The sequence below is a fragment of the Felis catus genome, chromosome E3 (genome assembly GCF_018350175.1).
Source record: "Felis catus isolate Fca126 chromosome E3, F.catus_Fca126_mat1.0, whole genome shotgun sequence".
Classification (NCBI taxonomy): domain Eukaryota; kingdom Metazoa; phylum Chordata; class Mammalia; order Carnivora; family Felidae; genus Felis; species Felis catus.
In genome coordinates, this window is record NC_058383.1 from 6,676,245 (window position 1) to 6,699,804 (window position 23,560).

General features: G+C 44.9%; 1 protein-coding gene and 1 long non-coding RNA gene across 9 annotated transcripts in view; one reads left to right on the top strand and one right to left on the bottom strand.

Moving 5' to 3' along the window:
- On the bottom strand, positions 1-11,770 carry LOC123382558. 4 transcript variants are annotated; one of them, XR_006591096.1, is made up of 4 exons: positions 11,403-11,770; positions 10,897-11,117; positions 10,262-10,384; positions 1-1,875 (listed from the first exon to the last, which is right to left on the bottom strand). It is a non-coding gene; the product is annotated as an uncharacterized LOC123382558 (long non-coding RNA). The 4 variants fall into 4 exon arrangements; XR_006591097.1 differs by lacking the exon at positions 1-1,875 and adding an exon at positions 7,477-7,922; XR_006591098.1 differs by lacking the exon at positions 1-1,875 and adding an exon at positions 8,974-9,695.
- The window catches only part of ZNF789 (zinc finger protein 789), a 14,124-nt gene continuing 2,180 nt past the window's right edge, over positions 11,617-23,560 (top strand). The window contains exons 1-4 of one of the 5 annotated variants that reach the window (XM_006941952.5): positions 11,617-11,679; positions 14,943-15,020; positions 20,308-20,434; positions 22,600-22,713. In XM_006941952.5, coding sequence (XP_006942014.2) covers positions 14,952-15,020; positions 20,308-20,434; positions 22,600-22,713 — 310 coding nt within the window. In that variant the 5' untranslated portion in view covers positions 11,617-11,679; positions 14,943-14,951. The other 4 variants (XM_011290408.4, XM_006941951.5, XM_006941950.5 and 1 more) reach the window with 4 other exon arrangements.

A 23,560-nucleotide genomic window follows, 5' to 3' on the forward strand; every position in this document is an offset into this window, starting at 1 on the left:
TGAGCTGGGGTTCGATCCCTTGACTCTGGGACCATGACCTGAGCTGAAATCAAGAGTTGGACACTCAACTGACTGAGCTACCCAGGCACCCCTAGATTTATTTCCTTTAAATGTGTATTTACATTAAATACAGAAAGTAGCCAAACAAAAGAACCGGCTGTTCCTTAATATCAGGGATACGTTTGCCTTTAATGTTGGGAATTAAACTCTAAGAGGTCTGCTCTAGTTGAACCTAGATTACATTGCCTCCTCTGCCCAGGAGTTTAGGGAGAAATTATTTCCAAGGGCTGAGAATTGCCCCACCTTTATTTAGAAAGTAAATAAACTGGAGAGAACAATTTACATGTATGTTACGACTTGGTATAGAAACATCATCATACATATCAAAACTTTAAATGTAAGGATAGGTTTCAGTATTCCTTCTATACGCTTCTGTCAGGATTCGCTTCTGATTTATGAAAAAGATGTGTTCACTTTCTGGGTCAGTTATGTACCCACTGGAGTCTGTCTCAGTAATGAGACTCCTTTTCTGCAGAGGACACTAGTGACCAATCCTGGGCCCAGGGAATGACCCTACTTTAAATGGATCTGAGTGGGCATTGTGACTCAAGATGACGATTTGGGAATCCAGGGGAGCTCTCTGTTGATCACTGAGCTGGACAAAGTGGGAGCCTATAAGAAATTCCTAATTATCATTCCCACCTCCAAGTCCTGGGAGAACATGGAATACAACAAGGAACTGCTCAGGGTATCGACCTCAAAGGTCATTGTGATGTTTCTTAACAGCATGAGGTTTCCCCACATCTATGAGAGACTCCCAGTGAGTGATATAAGGGGGAAGATATGAATTAGAAGCAACGTCCAGGAAAATGAAGTTAACTTGTCCCAGATTATCAGCATCTTTAGATCCAAAATCATAATCCCAGGCTTCTCAGAATCCCTAATCAAATGCATCCTCTCAGGTACAAAGAGAACATGTTCATAAAAACATTTTTTTTAAGTTTATTTGTTTAAGTAATCTCTACGCCCAATGTGGAGCTTGAACTCATGACCCTGAGATGAAGAATTGCAACATAAAACATCTTGGAAAGAGGATTTTGGATCTAAGTGGCCTGGTCAAGACCAATTAGCATGGACACCGGAGAGGCCAAATTTGGCACACAAACGGAGCATCTACAAAACAGTTCATGAGTGCGTTGGTGCAGACTTACGGTACCTAACACTGCTGTCTATAGCATTGCCCATATTCTTTAAGACCTGAGTTCTTGGGGTAATGGAAGTAGGCCCTCTAAAAATGGGGCATGTGCAAAGGACAGAGCTGTCTAACCCTGGCGAGTGAGAAACTGTAAACAATCAGGCTTCAAAGAGATTACTCAATATTAGGAGACAGTATCTGTTCTCTTTCCAGCATACTCATTGGCTGCTCTTATTCCCTGGTTTGCAAGAGTGTGATGATGGGATTGTAATAGCAAAATTAACCTGAATTCTCATGATGGTAGCAAGTAAGCCAGTTCCCTCTTCTGGTCCATCAAATTCAACAATATACTACTCTTGGAAGGATAGCAGTCAGTAAATAGTCTTCCCTGCTATGCACTGGCTTGATGGTGCCCGAGGTGAAAGGGGGTGAAACTAGGGGAATAACTCCATCATCCAGGATCAAAAGTTCCTCTTATTATGTGGAAATAGACATGATTCAGCTTTCAGTCTCCCTACAGAGTAGAGAACAGGCTAACGGTACATGAAATAGCTTAGACTTTTCCTTTTGCGAGTGTGGGCTTTTGGAAAATTGCTCTTTCTGTGATGTTAGTCCAGGTCCTCCAAGAAGCAGATGCCAAGATGTGATGAAACATGCAAGGATTTTATCAGGAGACATGCCTGTGAGAAAGGAAATAAGGTGGGAGTTTTTACAGCTGGGGAGAGCCCAAGATACAAGACGACACCACGGGAAGGAGAGGGGAATGGTCAGTGGAAGCATGATGCCGCCCTGCAGTTTAAGGAAAGTTCAGCAAAGTCCTCAGGGAATCTCGAGCCAATGTCAGCCGAAGAAGAGTCCCATACCTTCCAGGGATGGTCTGCTAGAGGGTCTACACACATTCAGTGCCAGGGAGCAGCACCTGGGAGGCATGTGTTGAGGCAGTTAGGACCTCATCCAATTGTTCCCTGTAGCAAAGGTTCACAAGGCATGTCCTCATGGCCACTACATGAGGCATAAGAGAATGTTCCCATGGACACTTAAAAGTGTCAATTTGTAAAAATATGATGACCGAGTGTGTGGAAAAATACATAGGACAGGGGCTCCTGGCTGGTTCAGTCAGTGGAGCATCTGACTCTTGATCCCAGGGTCACGAGTTCACAATGGGCACAATGGGCATGGAGCCTACTTAAAAAAAAAAAAAAAAAAAAAAAAGATACATAGCACAAATGACTATCAATCTAGGTAAGGCCATAGCGTCTAGTCCATACTGGATTTTCATTGCTAAGAAAGCTTCATGGTAGGGGCGCCTGGGTGGCTCAGTCGGTTGAGCGGCTGACTTCGGCTCAGGTCATGATCTCTCTGTCCGTGAGTTCGAGTCCCGCGTTGGGCTCTGTGCTGACAGCTCAGAGCCTGGAGCCTGTTTCAGATTCTGTGTCTCCCTCTCTCTGACCCTCCCCTGTTCATGCTCTGTCTCTCCCTGTCTCAACAATAAATAAAACGTTAAAAAAAATTAAAAAAAAATTAAAAAAAGAAAGCTTCATGGTATAGAATTATTGACCTGTCTCATGCAGTTCTATTGGATATTCCTCAAATAATGTATTTTCCTTAATAACACACTTTAACTTGGCAGACTGTGTTTTGGATCCAGGCATGTCTTCAGTGTGGGTGATTTCATACATTAAAGAGAAAAAAATGGGGCGCCTGGCTGGCACAGTCAGTTAAGCATCCGAGTCTTGATCTCGGCTGAGGTCATGGTCTCACCGTTTGTGAGTTCGAGCCCCGCATCAGGCTCTGCACTGATATTGCAGAGTCTGCTTGGGATTCTGTCTCTACTTCTCTCTGACCCTCCCCCACTTGTGCTCTCTCTCTCTCTCTCTCTGTCAAAATAAATAAACTTTAAAAAAAGTTTCTTAAAAAAAAAAGAGAGAAAATAGATAAAGTAGAATCTCTGTTTATCCCAGTTAAGCTCCATTTTTGCCCTCTAATTCCAGGAAAGATTGAGAGTACTGGGGCTATGAATGGTGAGAAGAAGGAACATAGTTGTTGTTGTTTTTTTTAAGTTTACTTATTTATTTGCCCTCACCCTACTTTTAATGCCAGTCACAAGTAGTAGGTCCCCAGGTTACCCACAACTTCTGTACAATTTGGCTACAAACTGGAAGTTCCCACAACTTCTTCCTCCGGTTTGTTTAGTTTGTTAGAACAGTTCACAGAATTCAGGGAAGCACTTCCTTACATTTACCAGTTTATTAAAAAAATATGATAGGGGCACCTGGGTAGCTCGGTTGAGTGTCCGACATCAGCTCAGGCCATGATCTCCTGGTTCTTGAGTTTGAGCCTCATACCGGGCTTGCTGCCATTAGCGTGGAGCCCACTTCCGATCCTCTGTCCCCCTCTCTCAGCCCTTCCCCTACTGGCACTCTCTCTCTCAAAAGTGAATAAAACATTTAAATATATATATATACGATAAAGGATACAGATAAATAGCCAGATGAAGAGGTAGATACACAGGGTGAGGTCTGGGAGGGTCCAGAGCACAGAAGCTTCTGTCTCCATGGAGTTGGGATATGTCACAATGCTGCTGGCGTGGATGTATTCACCAATTTGGAAGCTCCCAAATCCATACTATTGGGGTTTTATGGGGGCTTCTTCACACAGGTATGATCAATTATCAACTCCATTTCTAGGCCCTCTGCCCTCTCTGGAGAAGTGAGGGGCAGGAGTGAAAATTCCAAGCTTCTCATCATGGCCTTGGTCTTCCTGGTGACCGTGGCCCATCCAGGAGGCACCTAAGAACCCACCCAGAGTCACCTCAGTAGATCAAAAGATGCTCCCAGTGCTTTTACCATTAGGAATTTATAGGGGTTTAAAAAAAATTTGTTTTTAGGTTTATTTATTTTGAGAGAGACAGAATGTGCGAGCCAGGGAGGGGGCACAGACAGAGGGAGAGAGAGAATCCCACCCAGGCTCTATGCTGTCAGTGTAGAGCCCAACGTGGGGCTTGAACCCATGAACCATGAGATCATGACCTGAGCCAAAATCAAGAGTCACATGTTTAACCGACTGAACCACCCAGGGCCCCCAGGAATCTACAAGGGTTTTAAAAGTCCTGTGTCAGGGATGAGGTCAAAAACAAATATTAGAATAAGAGATGCTCCTGATGCTATTATCACTCAGGGAATTACAAGGGCTTTACAGTGCCAAGAACTGGCGGACACAGACTGACGTATTTTCTGTCACCTCATACCAGGAGGGTCCAGTCTGAGGGATGGGAGAGAGTCTGGATGAGGCTTTTGTCAAAGTTGCACATAATGAAATGAGATTCTTTCAGATTTCACAAGAGAAATAACATAATGTATATGCCAGCATAGACAGGAAGTGGCTGGCAGGAACCACATAAGGGAGTCAGAACCCCAGAGAACTTGGTTTAAAGCCAGACACAGTGTGTTCAACCTAGTCCTAGAGATGAATAAGAATGGAAGCAAAAGGCAGAAACAGGGACACAAGTCCTACCAACGCAAGAGACAGACAGGAAAACGGAGGTCCCAAGGCTCATCCAAGGACCTAATGGAGGAGGAGAACTAGGATATAAACATCCCTAAGTTAATTTACAACGTTAGCATGATACCAGTATAAGTAGTTTTTTTTTCCCTGCAGCTGTATTTATGAATTCTAGAACTCATGTAAAAAAATAAATAAGCAGGGTCACCTGGGTGGCTCAGTTGGTTAAGCATCCTACTCTTGATTTTGGCTCAGGTCATGATCTCAGGCTCAAGTCATAATCTCAAGGATCATGAGTTTGATCCTGCATCAGGATCTGCTCTGTCAGTGCGGAGCCTCCTTGGGATTCTCTCTCCCTCTCTCTGCCCCTCCCTTGCTTGCATGTGTTCATATGCTCTCTCTCAAAATAAATAAATAAACTTAAAAAAAAAAAAGAAGTACAAGGGGAGAACAATGAGGAGGGGAAGGATGAGGTGGGTGTGGAGAGGAAGAAGAAGAAACCAAAATCATAGTGAATTCATTTTTAATTTGGGAATAGAGAAATACTTCTAATTATGTCTCAAAATCCAAAATACAACATCTCTACACCAAGAGGAAAATATTCACGTACAATCATAGTTCAGTCACAAAATTCAAATGAAACTGTAAGAAGAAATGCAGTGGAATAAATTTAAAGACTGAATTGGCTTTATTGAGTGATTCATGAATCAGGTAGCATCCCATCCAGCACTAGAATGGAACTCCAGAGGGCTACAGAAGGAAAGGTTGGTGTTTTTATTTATTTTACTTTTTTTTAACATTTATTTATTTTTGAGAGACAGAGAAAAAGCAGGGGAGGGTCAGAGAGGAGGAGACAGAGAATCCGAAGCAGACTCCAGGCTCTGAGCTGTCAGCACAGAGCCCGACGCAGGGCTCAAACTCATGGACCGCAAGATCATGACCTGAGTTGAAGTGAGGCACTTAACTGACTGAGCCACCCAGAAGCCCCCAGCAGGAAAGGTTTTTTAAAAAGGCAGAGAGAGTGTACAACAAAGAAGTTATAGATAGAAAAATAAATCATCTGGCAAGGTAACCTTCCTTTGGGGGACAGTAGAGCCATTAGGAGCATTGCCTCAGTGGTGTTGACCAAAAAATTCCGGACTGACTAGTTAGGATTACATACCTAGGGAAGGTTGAAACTGTAATCATGTCAGGTATTAAATCTTGGCATGGTGTCATGGGTTTGAGATAGGGAAACTGAAGGACTCCATAGAAATCTGGTTTTTTGCTCCTTTTCCTGCTTCTATTCTTATTAGGACCTGTGCCCCCACCCCACTCTACACACGTGTAAGAATGTCCTCCTTGGATTTTTAAAATTTTATTTATTTATTTATTTATTTATTTATTTATTTATTTATTTATGAGGGGGTGGGGCAAGGGGCAGAGAGAGGGAGAGAGAGAATCCCAAGCAGGCTCTGCGCTGTTAGCGCACAGCCGGGACTCAGGGCTCGATCCTGCCAACTGTGAGATCATGACCTGAGCTGAAATCAAGTCAGACGTTCAACCCACCAAGCCACCCAGGTGCCCCTAGAATGTCCTCCTTGTAAAAGACAAGGAATTAATGATTTATTTAACATCTAAGCAAAGACCAGGTGAGAATGACCAGAGGAAGCCATTGTAGAGGCTGCTTTTAGGCAAACGGGCTTGAATGATGGGGTGTGGAAAGGGCCCACAGCGATTCCCTGGCTGAATAGAGACAGGCCCACTGGGTGACCCAAAATATCCATAGGCCCTAACTGACCAATGGGTTACTTACAACCAGGCACAGTTACCAAAAAAGGGAAAATTCCATATATCGCCATAACTCCTCACCTTCCCTGCTTTAAAAACAGCCCCCACCCACTGCCTCATGGCAGACATGACCTGCCTGCTGCTCCCTTGCGGTGTGTTCCATAAACTTCTATTGCCTTTGTTCTGCCTCAGGTGAATTCTTTCACCACCTGCACCATTGGCTTCCACCTGATCTTCACCCCACATTTGGAGGCCCCCATCTGACCAGATAGATACCTCATTTAGACACCACAGCCATCCTATGCACATTCTGGACCGTGGCACTAGACATCTTAATGCCAAGGCCCCTTTGTTCCAAGGAATAACACCTGGGTCCTTGTCTTTGCTCTAACCAGTTCCTGGATACCTGAGGGGACACGTGCACCAGATCCCTGTCCTCAGTAAAAATCCCAGACCCCAAACAAAGACGAGACTCCCTCCTTTTCTTTCTGAGTAGCCCGGACACTATCTATATCTGCACTCTCTCTACACCTTCTATAAACTCTGCTCTCACTTCCTGCTGGCTCACGCTCGATTTCCATCCTACACGCAGCCAGGTCCTGTGGGACTCCCTCTGGGTCCCCAGACCCAGCCCGTGGGCATCAGGTTTAACTCAAGTGACTCCATTTGGGGCCTGTTGCTTCTTTTTAACAATTTAAATACTGAAAATTTTAAGCGCATGTGAAGGAAAATAAATGCATGTTAAAACTATACAGAGTTTCCTCTTCTGGCCATGATGTAGTTAGTAAGAGTGGACTTACTGAATTCATGTAAAAAACTATAAAACTAGAGAGAACAGGAGCACCTACCTGGGTGGCTCAGTTGGTTGAGCGTCCACCTTTGGCTCAGGTCATAGTCTGATGGTTCATGAGTTCAAGCCCCATGTTGGGCTCTGTGCTGACTGCATGAAGCCTGCTTGGGATTCTCTGTCCCCCTCTCTTTCCACCCCTCCCCCACTCATGCTCGCTCTCTCTCTCTCTCTCTCTCTCTCTCTCTCTCAAAAATAAACATTAAAAAAAAAACTAGACAACATATGAAAAATGTTTTCAGACCAGAGACAACAGGCAGTACAGACCTGTGATCCCTGAGAAAAAGGCACCTTTTATGACAGTGCAGGGGAGGAAGAGTCCATACAGACCATAGCAGGTTCTCTAAGATGAGGAGACAGACATTTGAGTTCAAGGAGGCAGAGGCAGCTGGGTTTGGGTGGCAGAATCCTAGGAAGCCAGAAGCTACACAGAGAAGATCTCTAGAAATTTCCATAAAGCGTCCTCTTGAGTCTGTTCCTAATAGAATCAATGCCAGGCAAAGAACGAACAGGAAACAGTAAGCTGAATAGTTCTCAGCGTTCACACAGAGCTGGGAGATGTTCATGTTGAAATCTGAGGACTCTGACCTGAGGCATTCAGCAGAACTCCTAGAAGTACAATAACTAGCCTTAGGGGACACCAAGATTTGCTCAAACTTTCAGGCCAAAGTCACACTCTTTTGGGGGTGACTCATCTTTACAAAGCTTCAAAACAAACCTTGAAAGAGTCAAGCTGATCAGAAAATAATTTGAACTGTCTTAAAGGAAAAAAATATTTTTTTATTCTTGTAAAATATATATAACATTTAAATTTTTAATCACTTTTAAAAATAAAATTTTTTTCCCATTTTAAATTTTATTTTATATATATAGAGAGAGTGAGAGCAGGGGAGAAGGGCAGAGGGAGAGAGAGAATCCCAAGCAGGCTCCACATTCAGCACAGAACCTGATGCAGGGCTCGATCCCACGGTCCTGGGATCATGACCTGAGCTGAAATCAAGAGTCGGGCACTCAACTGACTCAGCCACTCAGGTGCCCCTAGCTTTTTAATCATTTTTAAGTGGCATTAAGTACATTCACATTGTCTGCAACTATCACCACTGGCCTTCTTCCCAAGCTGAAACTCTGTCCCCATTAAACATCAACTCTCCATTTCCCCCTCCCCTCAGCCCTTCTACTATCTGTCTCTATGAGTTTGACTACTCTACGTACTTCACAAAAGTGGAATCATAGAATGTTTGTCCTTGCATGTCAGGCCTTTTTAACTTAGCACAATGTCCTCAAGGTTTTCCCATGTTGTAGCATTTGTCAGCATTTTCTTCCTATTTAAGGCTGAAAAATATTCCATTGTATGGATACACCACAATTTCCTTATCCATTCCTCTGCCCAGGAAACTTGGCTGGCTTCTGCCTTTTGGCTGTTGTGAATAAGGCTATTATGAACATGGGTGTACAAATATCTGTTTGAACCACTGATTTAATTTCTTTGGGGTATTTACAGAAGACGGATTTCTGGATCATATGGTTCCAATGGTTTTAAAGGAAAACAACAGGGGTGCTGGGTGGCTCAGTCAGTTAGGCATCCAACTTCGTCTCAGTTCATGATATCATGGTTCGTGGGTTCAAGCCTCACATCGGGCTCTGTGCTGACAGCTCGGAGCCTGGAGCCTGCTTTGGATTCTGTGTCTCCCTCTCTCTCTGCCCCTCCCTGGCTCATGCTCTGTCTCTCCCTCTCTCTCTCAAAAATAAATAAACATTTTTTTTAAAAAAAGGAAAACAACAAACTCTGACACTCAATGTAAAATTTATAATGTCTAGCATCCGATAAAAAATTAATAGGTATGTAAAGAAGCAAGAAAATGTAATCCAAAACCAGGAAAATAATCAGTCAATAGAAACAGATCCAGAAATGACAGACATTATGGGTTGGGAGACAAGGACTTTAAAATAATTATGAATATGCTCAAAGACTTAAAAGAACATAAATGCAATAACAGAAAAATACAAGGTAATAAAAAGAAAAAGAGAACTTCTAGAGATAAAAACAACGACAATATGTGCAAGGATCAGTGAGCTTAAAGAGTAGCAATAGAAACTACTGCTTGTAAGACCTACAGTTAGTAATCTCGCCACTGAAGTAGTCTCTGTCTCAAGCACTGCGACATTGAAAATTCTTCTGTTCCTTTCCCAGTATTTTAGTACAGTTCTTTGGCCTCCTGATCCATGTAGCTTCAGCTGTCAGTAAATATCCTGAGAGGGGAAACTACTCCTGACTTTGAGTCTTCCAAGTCTCCAATGTCCTTCCTTTAGCACAGCATAATTTTTCAAAAGCTCAACTGGTTTTTCCTGTATGAGATCAGCTGCCCTTTGCCTGGACCAAGCCTTAAATATTTTGAATAATGTTTTAATGTGTAATATTTGAAATAAACAGTGCCTGGCACATTATAAGCCCTCAACGAATATTAACTGAATGAATGAATTTCATTGTATTTCTTGATTCTCTTGTCTCTTGGAAGTTCAAACTGCTACAACACTGAGTCAATGAATATGTGTTCATCTAAAGATGTTTAGAATACTGAAGGTTTTTCTCCCTAATGCTTTAGGAACATTTACTGTGGACAGGCATTGTTATAAGCACCTTACATATATTAACTCATTCAATACAGTAGAGAACAAGCAGAAAGTGGCCCCCCCTTTATCTGTATTCCCCCCTTACCTGTGGGGGGATACATTCTAAGACCCTCAGGTGATGCCTGAAAGGTGTGGATGGTACCAAACCTTATATATACTGTGTTTTTCCCTATACATACATATCTATGATAAAGTTTCACTTGTAAATTAGGTATGGTAAGAGATTAACAACAACAATAAAATAGGACAATTAGAATAAGTAATAAGAGTCATGTGAATGTGGTCTCTCTAAAAATATCTCATTGTACTGTACTCACCCTTCTTCTTGTGATGATGTGAGATGATAAAATGCTTCTATGATGAGATAAAGTGCTACTATCCACCTTCTCAGGATATGTCAGAAGGATTGTCTGCTTCTGGACCATGATTGACTCAGGGAGCTGAAAATGAGGAGAACAAAACAGAGGACAAGGGGGTACTACTACTCAGAACAACCCTATAAAATTCATGGTACTAATCTCTTCGTTTTACATGCATGGAAAGTAACATACAGAGGAGTTATCTAATTTGTCTCTGGTCAAACAACTCGTATGATACTGGTAAAACAAACACCCTGTCCCTCTCTCTCTCTCCCCCCTCTCTCTAATGTTTTGGCCCATGAAAATCAAGGCTTAAAGGCAGGATTTCACACAGTACCTCAAAGAGTGTTTTTTTTTTCAACTGTTAATTTATTTTTCTTTACTAAACATAGAATCCTATCAAAGATTAGTCCTACTATCAATTACAACTAATTGCCACTGTTAACTAGTCCTATGTTGCTTTGTTTAAATAGCATTCATGTAACAGAAAAGTAAATTCTGAATAACATAATTTCAGATAAATACCTATCTTCATATTTTTATGTTACAGCAATAACACAGATATGTATAATAATTCATTATATTCAACATACTATGTTATTCGTCTGGTAGGACTGTGTCCAGGGTTGGCTCTCTAAAAAGGTGGTCACTCTAGTGGCGCCTGGGTGGCTCAGACGGTTGCGCGACCGACTTTGTCTCAGGTCATGATCTCACGGTCTGTGGGTTCAAGCCCTGTGTTGGGCTCTGTGCTGACAGCTCGGAGCCAGCTTTAGATTCTGTTTCCCTCTTTCTCTGCTCCTCCCCTGCTCGCGCTCTGCCAAAAATAAATAAATATTTTTTAAAAAACAGATTAAAAGGTGGTCACTCTACATTACACTCACAAGGGGAGCTTTTTAAAAATACACAATTTGAGGGCGGCTCAAAGGCTCAGTTAAGCCTGGGACTCTTGATTTCAGCTCGGGTCACGGTCTCACAGTTTATGGAGCCTGGCATCTGGCTCTGCACCGACAGCATTAAGCCTGCTTGGGATTCTCTCTCCTTCTCTCTCTGCCCTTCCCCCCCTCAAAATAAATGTATAAAACATTTTTTAAAAACCCACGCAATTGCACAAGGGCCCATCTTAACGCATTCTGGTTCAACTGGTGTGGGAGGGGAAGGTCTCGCCGTTAGAGTTTTCAAAACCTCCTGGTGATTCTTGTTAGAGATTCCGAACTGCTTGGCTGGGCGGGAACCGGCCGGGCGGGGCCTGAAAGTCACGTGCCCCAACCGGGACCCTCTGCGGCAGTTGATTGGCCTCGACCAGGGGTGCGTGAGACGGAGGCCCCTTCTCTATTAAACGGACCAGAGAGTTGCGAAGCCTCCGAGCTTCCTAGAAGGTACGCTGGCCGAGAAGCTGGGCTCCCCGCGCAGGAATAAGGGTCGGCGAGTGGCGCGGGTTTCTTCCGCATTCGCGCCCTCAGGTAGGGGGTTAGCGGAGGGGCGGCGACCTGTCACGGGTCTTGACCCGAACCTGGAGAGGGAAGCCCGGCCATGGGGGCCGCCGCAGGTGGACACTGAGGTCTTCCCGGAGGAGATGGCACCGCGGAGGGTCGGAAGCAGGTCTAGGAAGAGAGGAGCTCGTGTGATGGGACGGGTGGGTGCGGCGGCAGAGCCACGGTGTCCCCGCAACGGAAGGTGACAGGGCTGGAGAGACAGTCCTCACCCCCCGCCTTCGGGGCAGGTCGCAGGGACTTAAGGGAGCGTCTTCCTGAAGATGTCAACTTGTGAATATTTTCCGTGGCGTCGGGTCTTCAACATTAAGGAGGAACAAGTCCGATGAATGAACGGCTGGTTAATAGTGTGGTTCGGTTCGGTTCGGTTTGGTTTGGTTATAGACGAAAAGGAGATGTGATCGAACGTTTCCAGAGTTCACATTGTTGCGAAGTGGCGTTTTAGATTCTGACTTCCAATGCACGGTAGACGGGATAGTTAGGTAATGAGAGGGTTGAGGTCCCTTTCCCAGTCTTGAAGCCATCGATCAGGACGTTTCTTTGGAGCGCCTCCATGCTTAAAAGGCAGAGCAGAGGATCTTCCAAGCAGTGTTTTTAGGGTACGTGAATGGTGCGAGGGATGTTCTTAAAAACGCACTAGGGGCGCCTGGGTGGCGCAGTCGGTTAAGCGTCCGACTTCAGCCAGGTCACGATCTCACGGTCCGTGAGTTCGAGCCCCGCGTCAGGCTCTGGGCTGAGGGCTCAGAGCCTGGAGCCTGTTTCCGATTCTGTGTCTCCCTCTCTCTCTGCCCCTCCCCCGTTCATGCTCTGTCTCTCTCTGTCCCAAAAATAAATAAAAACGTTGAAAAAAATTAAAAAAAAAAACGCACTTAGAGAAAGCAGCGTTCACCAGTGGCCAGAGAAGCACAAAACAAAAAAACAAAAAAAAAAAAAAAAACAAAAAAAAAAACAAAAAAACAAAAAAAAACAAAACAAACAAACAAAAAAAACACCACAATGAAAAAATCACCTGGATCCCAGTAACTATTGTTACTACTGTAACAATTGTGGAGGGCCACAATTTGGATGTACCCTAGGCCAACCACCCATGGCTGTGGAATCAAAACTTGAACTGCCCTAATTTCCGCAAAGTGCAGACTCTCCTGCAGAACTTAAGCTTTCTTCATGTCAGAGTGACTTGTAGCTTCCTAGCGCGTCAGCTGCAGACCAGTCAACTTGTACAGTGCTTCTATTCTAAAATAGGGTTGTAAGTTTCTAGTAAACGATAGAAAACAAAGCTACTTCCTCATCTCCTGTGTAGGGGGCAGAAAAATAACTGTCTTTCTCAGTTCTTAGCTGAGACTCCTGCAATAAAAGATTAAGAAACAGACAAGTCTATTTACATGTATATTTCATGTATGTGTGGGAAATACCCACGGAAAAATGAGTAACTCCTGTGGTGGCTTAGAATTCAGGCCTAAATACCATCTTTTTAATTTTTTTTTTAAGTTTATTTATTTTTGAGAGAGAGAGGGAGACAGAGAATCCCAAGTAGGCTCCTCACTGTCAGCGCAGAGCTGGACACGGGGCTCGAACTCACTAAACCGTGAGATCATGACCTGAGCCGAAATCGAGTCTGACGCTTAACTGACGGAGCCCCCAGGCACCCCTAAATACCATCTTAATAGGGAAAGGGGAGAGAGGATGTAGGCCTCTTAGAGGAGAGTAAATGCTTTTTAGGAAAGATGAACAGGCCCGTAAAAGAATAGACAGAAGGTCCAATAGTTTATGACAAAGTTTGTCTGGGTGTTGTGTCAACGTCTAGTCTCCTCTCCTGTGACACAAGTCTATCTTCCCTGGTTGGTGAAACTCCCTGGGAGGGGAATTTATGACCCTTGAGTTCTTTTTGGAGGATCTGTCTTTAGGCATATGCAGGGGGTTCAGAGAAGGCCTTTCTCTGCGTTTGCCTCTTTTCAAGTGCCTGAAGCTCGAAATAATCATGGGGCAGCATCTTCTCTCCCCTTCACGTGCTTTCTGAACTGAGCAGTGACTGCTGAGAGCTCTCAGCTTCTTCACGCTTTCGGCTTAGAAGTCTCCTTGTTTGTTTCTCCCTCAAGAAAATATTCATATCAAGTAAAGCTCTCTGAATATCCTTTTGACAGTGATTACCTCTGTGTATATAAAATGTAGCCTGGGGGCGCCTGGGTGGCTCAGTCGGTTAAGCGTCCGACTTCGGCTCAGGTCACGATCTCGCGGTCCGTGAGTTCGAGCCCCGCATCGGGCTCTGTGCTGGCAGCTCAGAGCCTGGAACCTGCTTCCGATTCTGTGTCTCCCTCTGTCTCTGCCCTTCCCCCATTCATGCTCTGTCTCTCTCTGTCTCAAAAATAAATAAACGTTTAAAAAATAAAATAAAATAAAATAAATAAAATGTAGCCTGAAATCTCCAACTGCCCTAACGTCATTTTATACTCTCTGAGCTGATTCTGTGTGAGATGCAGAAATAAATGAAGACCGCCCTCCCCACCCACCCCCCAAAATGCGAATGAGCAAAGGCTCTTCATTCAGAGCCTGCCACAGCAAGGAAGGGAGCCACTGTCACGTGTTTAGCAAAGACTCAAGGCAGGCAGGGGAAAGTGGGGTGAAAAAGGGGGAAGTTTGGATGTACCCACTTTGGAGGCTATTGGCTTGGGAAAGCTGGAGGTGGGTTAAGTAAGTAGAAACGGAACATCCTATGTGGTTGGGGAGGGCTTTCTCTGTTGGTCCTAAATTGGAAGAAGGAAGTAAAAATTCAGGATAATCTGGCAGTTATTGACCAAATCTGGATGTGGGGCTGATTGCTACACTGGCTGTGGTTTGGGTTCTGTTTTTGTCTACGGTCTTGTCCCTTTGTGTATTTAGTCTTTCAGTGAGAACGTATTCTACAGAACATACTCTAGGGAGAAGGGGAGGGCGGGGCCCTTGGATAAAGCTTTGGAAATTGCGCTAACTTCAGAAATTCCTGAAAAGACTCTCCTAGCAGCTCCTTTCATGTTATCACCCATTTTGACACCAAACACCGTGACTGGGTATTCCCTGAGGTTTGTTGGCCTCGTTGGACTTCCCTGTCCCAGGGCTGCCTGGTGAGAGAGCTTTAAGTTCTGGCCGTACTCATGATCGTTTTTCTCCTTCAGTCTAGACTGATGGCTGCAATCCTGCCCCATCTCCAAGACCAGGATGTGGAAGCTGTATTCGTGACGGCTGGGTGGAAGGTGAGCTGGGCGGCTCCTCCCCTTCCTTAGGATACTCCCTGTGGCCCTGCAATGGCCTTGACTCCTTTGTTCACGCTGAGCCATCTTTATTAATTTGGGGACTTTTCTTTCTTGGAAGGTATGATGTAAAGAGCTTGAACTGTGGACTCAGGTTCAAGTCCAGGCTTTGTTTTAGTTGTGTTACCTTCAGCAAGTCACATAAGCTCTCTGGGCCTCAGTTTACTTATCTGTAAATGGGACGATGATAGTTCTTATCACACGGAGTTGTGAGTATTGAGACACTTATGAAAATAAGTAAGTAATACTTACCATAGTATCTGGTTATATTTTAAGCACTCTGCAAGCTTTAGCTACTGTTACCATAGTCATTGATTGTTTCTGTCAGTGAGGGATACTGTGTACCTACTGTGTACCAGATAGTATCCTTTGTGCTGGGAGATAAACTCTACCTGAAGGAGTTTACAGTCTTTATGGAAAAGTAGATATGTAAACAGATTCTTGTAATATGGGGATAAATTCTGATCTGCCCCTGTTAAAGGGAACAAGAGCAGCTTAGTTACTGAATTTGTAACATTACGGAGGATGATTATGAAAAGTTGAGTTTAGGGGCATCTGGGTGGCTCAGTCAGTTAAGTGTCCAACTCTTGATTTGGGCTCAGATCATGATCTCATGGTTCCTGAGATCAAGCCCTGTGTCAGGCTCTGCGCGGACAGCTCAGAGCCTGGAGCCTGTTTCCCATTCTGGGTCTCCCTCTCTCTCTGCCCTTCCCCTGCTCATGCTCTGTCTCTCTGTCAAAAATAAACATTAAAAAAATTTTTTTTTTTTAAGTTGAGTTTAGGGGCACCTGGGTGGCTCAGTCAGTTAAGCGTCTGGCTCTTGATTTCAGCTCAGGTCATGATCTTATGGTTTGTGAGATCGAGCCCTGCGTCAATCAGGCTCTGTGCTGTCCATGCTTGACATTCTCTCTCTCTCTCTCTTTCTCTCTCTCTCTCTGCCCCTCCCCTGCTGTCACTGTCTCTCTCTCAAAACAAACATTAAAAAAAAGTGTTGAGTTTAAAGTTAAGGAGACAAGTTAGGATGCCATTGCAACAATTTTGAAAGGACAGCGGGACAAGGAGGGAACAAGGAGTCTGTAGCGCTCTTCTGGCTTCATGGCCAGTGCGCCCTGACCGCCAGAGAGTCTGCAGCGCTCTTCCGTTCCTCCGCTCCGTTGCACAGCCCGTTCTCCCCTTCACAGGCAAACTCACATATTTGCGTTTTAAGACTGAACTAAAAACTCTTCTCCGTGAAACCCTCCCTGACTTCCTACATTAGCATCACTCTGCCCTGCGATCCCAGGTGCGCGGACATAGGGAGCAGTTGCAGAGGCTTGATGAGGCTTAAACCGGATGGTGGCTTATGGAGTGACAGGAAGTGAGTGTGTAGTTTTCTTCTGGAAGCTGGTCCGGTAAGGGAAGGAGAGAGAGCCAAAACCAGAGGAGAAGGAAAGCACGGAACATCTTCTTAAAGATAGGCGAGATTTTGGCATTTTTGGTGGCGAAGGGGAAGGAGTTAGTGGAGAAGTAAGTGTTTAAGAAAAACATTCCTGTGTCTCTCTGCTTTCTCCTTTCATGCTTTCACTTCACTTCTGACATCAGACATGCTGGTGCTTTCCCGCACACATCGGGCACTTCCTTGACACCAGCCAGGTGCCCTGCAGTTTAGCTCAGTTTTGATGCTCTCTTCAAGGGTTAGCATCGGATGCCACAGGTTAAGGGCTCAGTCCCACAGGACTGCCCCTCCCCCACTTCCGACACCAGCCAATTGCAAGTCCAGGTTGTCACCTGTGCCTTGATTGACTGACTATATATTTGGAGGTTCCCATGACTTCGCTCCTTGGGTTCGATTAATTTGCTAGTGTGACTCAACTCAGGAAAACCGTTTACTTACTAGATTACTGGCTTATTACAGGCTGTAACTCGTGAACAGCCACACAGAGGTGAGTAGGGCAAGGTGTGGGGAAGGGGCACAGAGCTTCTGTGCTGAGTGTGCAGCACTCCCAGCACCAACTCAGGCTCGACAGCCCCAAAGCTCTCTGAACCCCATTCTCCTGGGTTTTTATGGAGACTCATTGTGTGGACTCGATTGATTACGTCATTGGTCTTTGGTGATTGATTGGATTTCCAGCCCCTCTCCCTCCTCTGAATTGGGGTGGAGGGTCCAAACCCTCTAGTCACCTGGTTGGTTCCCCCTGGCAACCAGCCTCCCAGACTTGGGGCCTTTCCAAAGCTCACCTCTTTAACATTAACTCAGGTCAAAGGAATTTGTTGTAAGGTGACACGCCTTTGTGGCTCTGGAGCTATTTCAGAAACCAAGGGCAAAAGACCAACTATTAAGAGATGCTCCTTTGCTCTTATCCCTTAGGAATTCCAGCGGTTTTAGGAGCTCTGTGCCAGAAATGATGAAGATTAAATCTATATTTATTATAAATCATGGTATGGTAGGGGAGAAGAGGGTAAGGATATAGAAAAGGCAGAGTGCTGTCATTGGATTAAGACCCTGGGGGAGACACAAGGGAATGGAAGCAGAGGTGGAGGCAGAGGGGCAGCGGTTGCTAGAAGAGCCTCTTCTGCTGAGGTGGGGAGGGGGAGGAGTGAGAACACAGGTAATGCCTGGTGGGAGTGTGAGAGGGGTTAGGGAGCCTGTGCCCGGTGGGCTCTTTCCTGGGACATAATGGGCAATGCCTTCCCAAAGGGAGTAGTGGGGGTGAGTCACATGTCCTCCTAGCCCCCTCCAAGTACCTCCCACTGGATCGTTACCATGTTGACTTCCATCTTTCCCCACTGGACAGTTCACTCCCTGAGCAGCGACAAAGGCTGCTACAGAGTCAGACAGATTGTGCATGTAGCAACCCCCCATTCACACAGCTGTGATGTGAACTGTGTTCTGCAGGATTGAACAGTGCACAGCCTGAACAGCTATATCCTGTGGCCTCAGTAGGAACCTTTATTGCTGGCCTACAGCTTGAAGGCTAGCAACTTACTGGTGCCCAATAAATGTTTCTTGAAAGAAAGAGAGTGGTAAAGGTATAGAAAACCCTGAGAAGGAACATGAGAGAGCAGGAGTTTGGGGCAACATTAAAGGCCTGACTCTCAAACTGAGTGTGTAGAGATAACTTGGTGGGAGATGAAGCCATTTTATTCCTACCTGTTAGCCTTCATGTAGAGCAGAGAATGTCAGCTGAGGAGACTTGCAGGGCAGCTGTGGTAAAAGGAGGGACATTTGGAATGGGTAGTGAGTGGGAACTTGAAACCATAGTCCTGGAAATCAGGCTTGGTAGGGAGGAAAGAAGGGTCATGCAATTTGGGAAATTCTGGTGTCTGTTTCCTGAGGGGGTGGGGGTGAGTATTTCCTTTTCCTGATCACCCTTTTCGTGCACAGATAGCCTCTGATGCTACTCAGTTTGTCCTAATAGAAGGGAGTGTGGTGGGCAGACACTAGGCCTCTGCTCCAAGAGCTCCCGTGGTGGGAGGCACCTTCTGTTCTCAGCCCACATGAGTTGAACATAGTTGCAAATGGAAACTTCTACAAAACTTCTACCCCGTAGTACATTGTACCAACGGTCTCTGTTTGCCCCCCTCTGATACATGTTCCACCCTCCCCTACTTTGGTCTGGGCCCTGGGAGGCTGACCTTCACACGCCATCGATGGGTTCTCTTGCCCTCTGGCTTCCAGCTGGCTTTTGGCAATGGGATGGAAGGGGTCAGGGGACCAGAAACCTGGAAGAAAGTGGTGTCGGGTTTTATTCCCACAGCCCCGTACCTGTTGGGCTGTGGGATAAGCCCTCTCCTTCCGTCTTCCCCTTCAGACAGATGGGTGATTGTTCCCCATGAGAGCCAGCCTGGCATGCTTCTGCGTGCCTTGTTGGCTTCCTTGAAGCCTGTCCCTTCCTTTGCAAATTGTCTGCATGCCAACCTATCCTCAGTGACCTCACTTGAATGTGCCATCTCTTTCCCAAGGGAATCTGGGACAGAAATATATTATTTGTTAAAGGTGCTGGTATATGGAGGAGGGTCAGCGAACTGACCTGGACCCGGTAGTCAAGTTTCACTGGAACACAGCTCTGCCCATTCACTTACCTGTTGTCTCTGGCTGCTTTTGTGTGACAGCAGCAGAGCTGAATAATTGTAGCAGAGACCAAATCACCTGAAAGCCTAAAATGTTTACCATCTGGCCTTCTACAGAATAAGTTTGTCAGGGTGTCTGGGTGGCTCAGTCCGGTTAGGCGTCCGACCCTTGATTTTGGCTCAGGTCAGGGTCTCATGGTTTGTGAGGTTGAGCCCCGCATGGGGCTCCACACTGACAGCACAGGGCCTGCTTGGGATTCTCTCTCTCTCTGCTCCTCCCCCACTCACAAATGCACGTTCTCTCTCTCTCTCAAAATAAATAAACTTTAAAAAAGAAAAAGTTTGTCTACGCTATAGTATAGAGGAAAGAATGAGGTTGGCCAAGTCACTTTACCTCCTCAAGCCTCACCTGTAGAATAATGATAGTTCACAAAGTCGTTTTTTTTTGTTTTTTTTTTTTAAACGTTTATTTATTTTTGGGACAGAGAGAGACAGAGCATGAATGGGGGAGGGGCAGAGAGAGAGGGAGACACAGAATCAGAAACAGGCTCCAGGCTCTGAGCCATCAGCCCAGAGCCTGACACGGGGCTCGAACTCACGGACCGCGAGATCATGACCTGGCTGAAGTCGGACGCTTAACCGACTGCGCCACCCAGGCGCCCCAGTTCACAAAGTCGTTTTAAGAACTGAGGTTGGAGGCACCTGGGTGGCTCAGTTGGTGAAGTGTCCAACTCTTGATTTCAGCTCAGGGCATGACCTCACGGTTCATGAGTTCAAGCCCCGTGTCGGGCTCTGTGCTGACAGTGTGGAGCCTGCTTGGGATCCCCTCTGTCTCTCTCTCTCTCTCTCTCTCTCCCTTTCTTGCTCGCTCTCTCTCAAAAATAAATGAACTTAGGGGCGCCTGGGTGGCGCAGTCGGTTGGGCGTCCGACTTCAGCCAGGTCACGATCTCGCGGTCCGGGAGTTCGAGCCCCGCGTCGGGCTCTGGGCTGATGGCTCGGAGCCTGGAGCCTGTTTCCGATTCTGTGTCTCCCTCTCTCTCTGCCCCTCCCCCGTTCATGCTCTGTCTCTCTCTGTCCCAAAAATAAATAAAAAATGTTGAAAAAAAAATTAAAAAAAAATAAAATAAATGAACTTTAAAAAAAAAAAGAATTGAGGCTATAATTAGTCTCTGTTTTCAGGAGTCGCTGTCATTTGAGGATGTGGCTGTGTACGTCACTAGAGAAGAGTGGGACAAACTTGATTGGGCTCAGAAGGACCTCTACAGAGACGTGATGCTGGAGAATTACAGGAACATGATCTTGCTGGGTAATGAATGACTTGGCTTGAAGATGTGGCTCCGAGTGTCTACACAAGTGCTCAGCCCCTTATTTGCAATTCTAAAATCAGAAAAGCTTTGCAAACTAGAAGTTTTTTCATAACTCATCTGGCTGTAAGACCCAACCTGAAGTGTTCAGGTGGTAAAACCTGATCTCTTCTACTGGAAGCTGTGTATCATCCTTCTTTTTCCCATGTGGTCATCACATCTATATATTTAGCGTACCAGAGATATCAGCGTGTTTGATTAAGGGTATGGCTCCAACCCCTGTGGGCGGTGGTACATAATAGAAAACATACACACCAAGTCACCTTCCTAAAATCCGGAAAAATTCTGACCTGAAACGCAGCTGGCCTCTACAATGTTTTCAAATCAGGGATTGTGGACAATGAATAGTTGCTTGTTGTTTTAGAGGTCAGAGACGCTTAATCCACTCCCCACCCCGATCCGCATCTTCCTTATCTGTAAGACCCATAGGAGCTGAACAGTTTATGGCTGATTTGGATTCCAAAGGTTAGCTTCTTTTTCTCTCAAAAAGTCTTTTTCTTTCTTCCCTCTGGAAATGGGTTTCTTCTTTGTTTGCAGCATCACTGGGCGTCTAGGAAATGATTCCTAACGGACTTCATTTCTGAACCTCCACTGCTTCCCCACTCACGGACCCTGCCTTTGGCTTATTGTATTGCAGAGTCTCCTCCCATGGGCGTTTTCTCAACAAATCACTTTCTTTCTGGGGTCCAGCTTTGACGCCCACACTGACACTCTTGCTACATACAGTCTTGACCACCTCCTGTGGGATTGTCTGCCCACCTCTGGAGTTTTTGCTGTTTATTTTCCTTGTAGAAGCATTTACAAGAGCAGACTTGAAGACACACAAGGTACAGGAACGGTAGAACTTTCAGGGGTAACACTGTTCATATTTTGGAATGTTTCCATCCAGTTTTTCTCTCTCTCTCCTTTTAAAAAATGTAGCTGAACAGAGGTGCCTGAGTGGCTCAGTCAGTTAAGCATCCAACTCTTGGTTTCAGCTCAGGTCATGATCTCACAGTTTGTGAGTTTGAGCCCTGCGTTGTGCTCTGTGCTGACAGCATGGAGCCTGCTTGAGATTCGCTCTCTCTCCCTCTCTCTGCCCCTCCACTACTCGCACTGTGTCTCTGTCACTCTCAAAATAAATAAATAAGCTTAAAACAATGTGGCTGAACATATTCTGTGTATAATTTTGTAATTCCTTTGAATCTTAACTAATGTTAAGCTTCAACATTTTCCCTATGTTATTAAAAGCCCCCATAAATACAGTAAATGATCATAATGTAATTCTGTTGTATGATCTGTAATGTTTAATCATTTTCCCATTTGGGGATATTTAGTTTGGCTTGTTGTTGTTGTTGTTGACTTGTTAATAGATTTATCATCTACTATACTTAATGTTCTAATGGATGTTTGTGACCATAAATCCTTATATGAATTTCTGACTGTTCCCAAGATCCAGAATATTGGTGTTAAAGGGTATGGGCTCTTAGTCTGATTATTGAATGGCCTTTCACTAACAAAGTAGGAAATAAAAATCATCTGCAGGCCTACTGCCCAGAAATTACCCCTGTTAACATGTTGGTTTACTTTTTCCTAGTCTTTTCATATATATTAATAGTTAATGTACATATACCCACACATATAGTTTTTAAAAACAAAATTTGGGTCATATTTCATGAGTTTTTCATTCTCCTTTAAGATATATAGGGAACATTTTCCTATTTTAATATTCTTTGAGCACATGGATTTTTAGGATCTAATACTTTTGCCTTCACTGAATTCACGTTACACTGTAGCTGTTCCCATCCTGATGTCTACTTTATTTCCAGTTTTGCATAGGTACAACTGTGCTGAACATCTCTGGCACATTAATCTTGTCCTGATTGTTCCGTAGGCTGTATCTCTACGATTACCAAATCTAAGGGTGTGAATATTGTTGAGAATTTACTGAATCTTTCAGTAAAGATTGTTGGAGTTTCAGAAAGATTGTGCCAAATTCTCTTCTCACCAGCCCTTTTGATTATTGCTCTTATCTGTTTGCCACTGTAGACTCAAGGGGGTTGAGGTGAGCGCTGGGACCTCTCTCTGTAACTCACTAACCACATCCCGTTTACTTCCCCATGAGTAGGATTTCAGTTTCCCAAACCTGAGGTGATCTGCCTGCTGGAGCAGTGGGAAGAGCCATGGATCCTGGATCTACCAAGAACTGGGACTAGGAAGGCTTCCAGTAGTGCTTGCCCAGGTGGGTGAGGAGAGGACCCAGTCCAAGTGGAAAAATCAGGAAGGGGCAGGAAAGCACCTTAGTGAAGCCCCTCGTGTGCCCCCCAGATCCTGAGCCACATGTTCGACATCCATTATCCCACTTATTCATCCCTGCTGCCCTCTGAAGGTAGTACGTAAGTGTGGCCATTAGACCCATTTTCCAGATGAAGAATCAAAGATTCAGATGTCACACAGATTGACTTATAGTTTTATTTTTTTTTATTTTTTATTTTTTTCAACGTTTTTTATTTATTTTTGGGACAGAGAGAGACAGAGCATGAACGGGGGAGGGGCAGAGAGAGAGGGAGACACAGAATCGGAAGCAGGCTCCAGGCTCTGAGCCATCAGCCCAGAGCCTGACGCGGGGCTCGAACTCACAGACCGCGAGATGGTGACCTGGCTGAAGTCGGACGCTTAACCGACTGCGCCACCCAGGCGCCCCTGACTTATAGTTTTAAAAACTCTATCAATCTGTCACACAGATTGATAGTTGAGGTTCGATTTCAAGCCTGCAAAGCTCATGCTCGTTCTACTGCGGTAGAGTGTTTCTCTGAACTCTTTTTCCAAATCAGATACTTCTTTCTTCTATGCTCGTTACTTATCCTTCCCTCTGTTTTCCTCTCATTCCTTTGCCTTCATCCTGTTTGTCATATCCCCACGGTGTTTCTCAACATACCTACTTTTTCCTACTTACTATGTCCTGATTGCTGCTTCTACCTTTTTTTCACATTCTTGTGTTCCAGAGTTTCTCAACCTCTGCTCTATTGACATTTGGGGCTAGATAGTTCTTTTTTTTTTAGTTTTTAAAAATGTTTATTTGAGAGAGA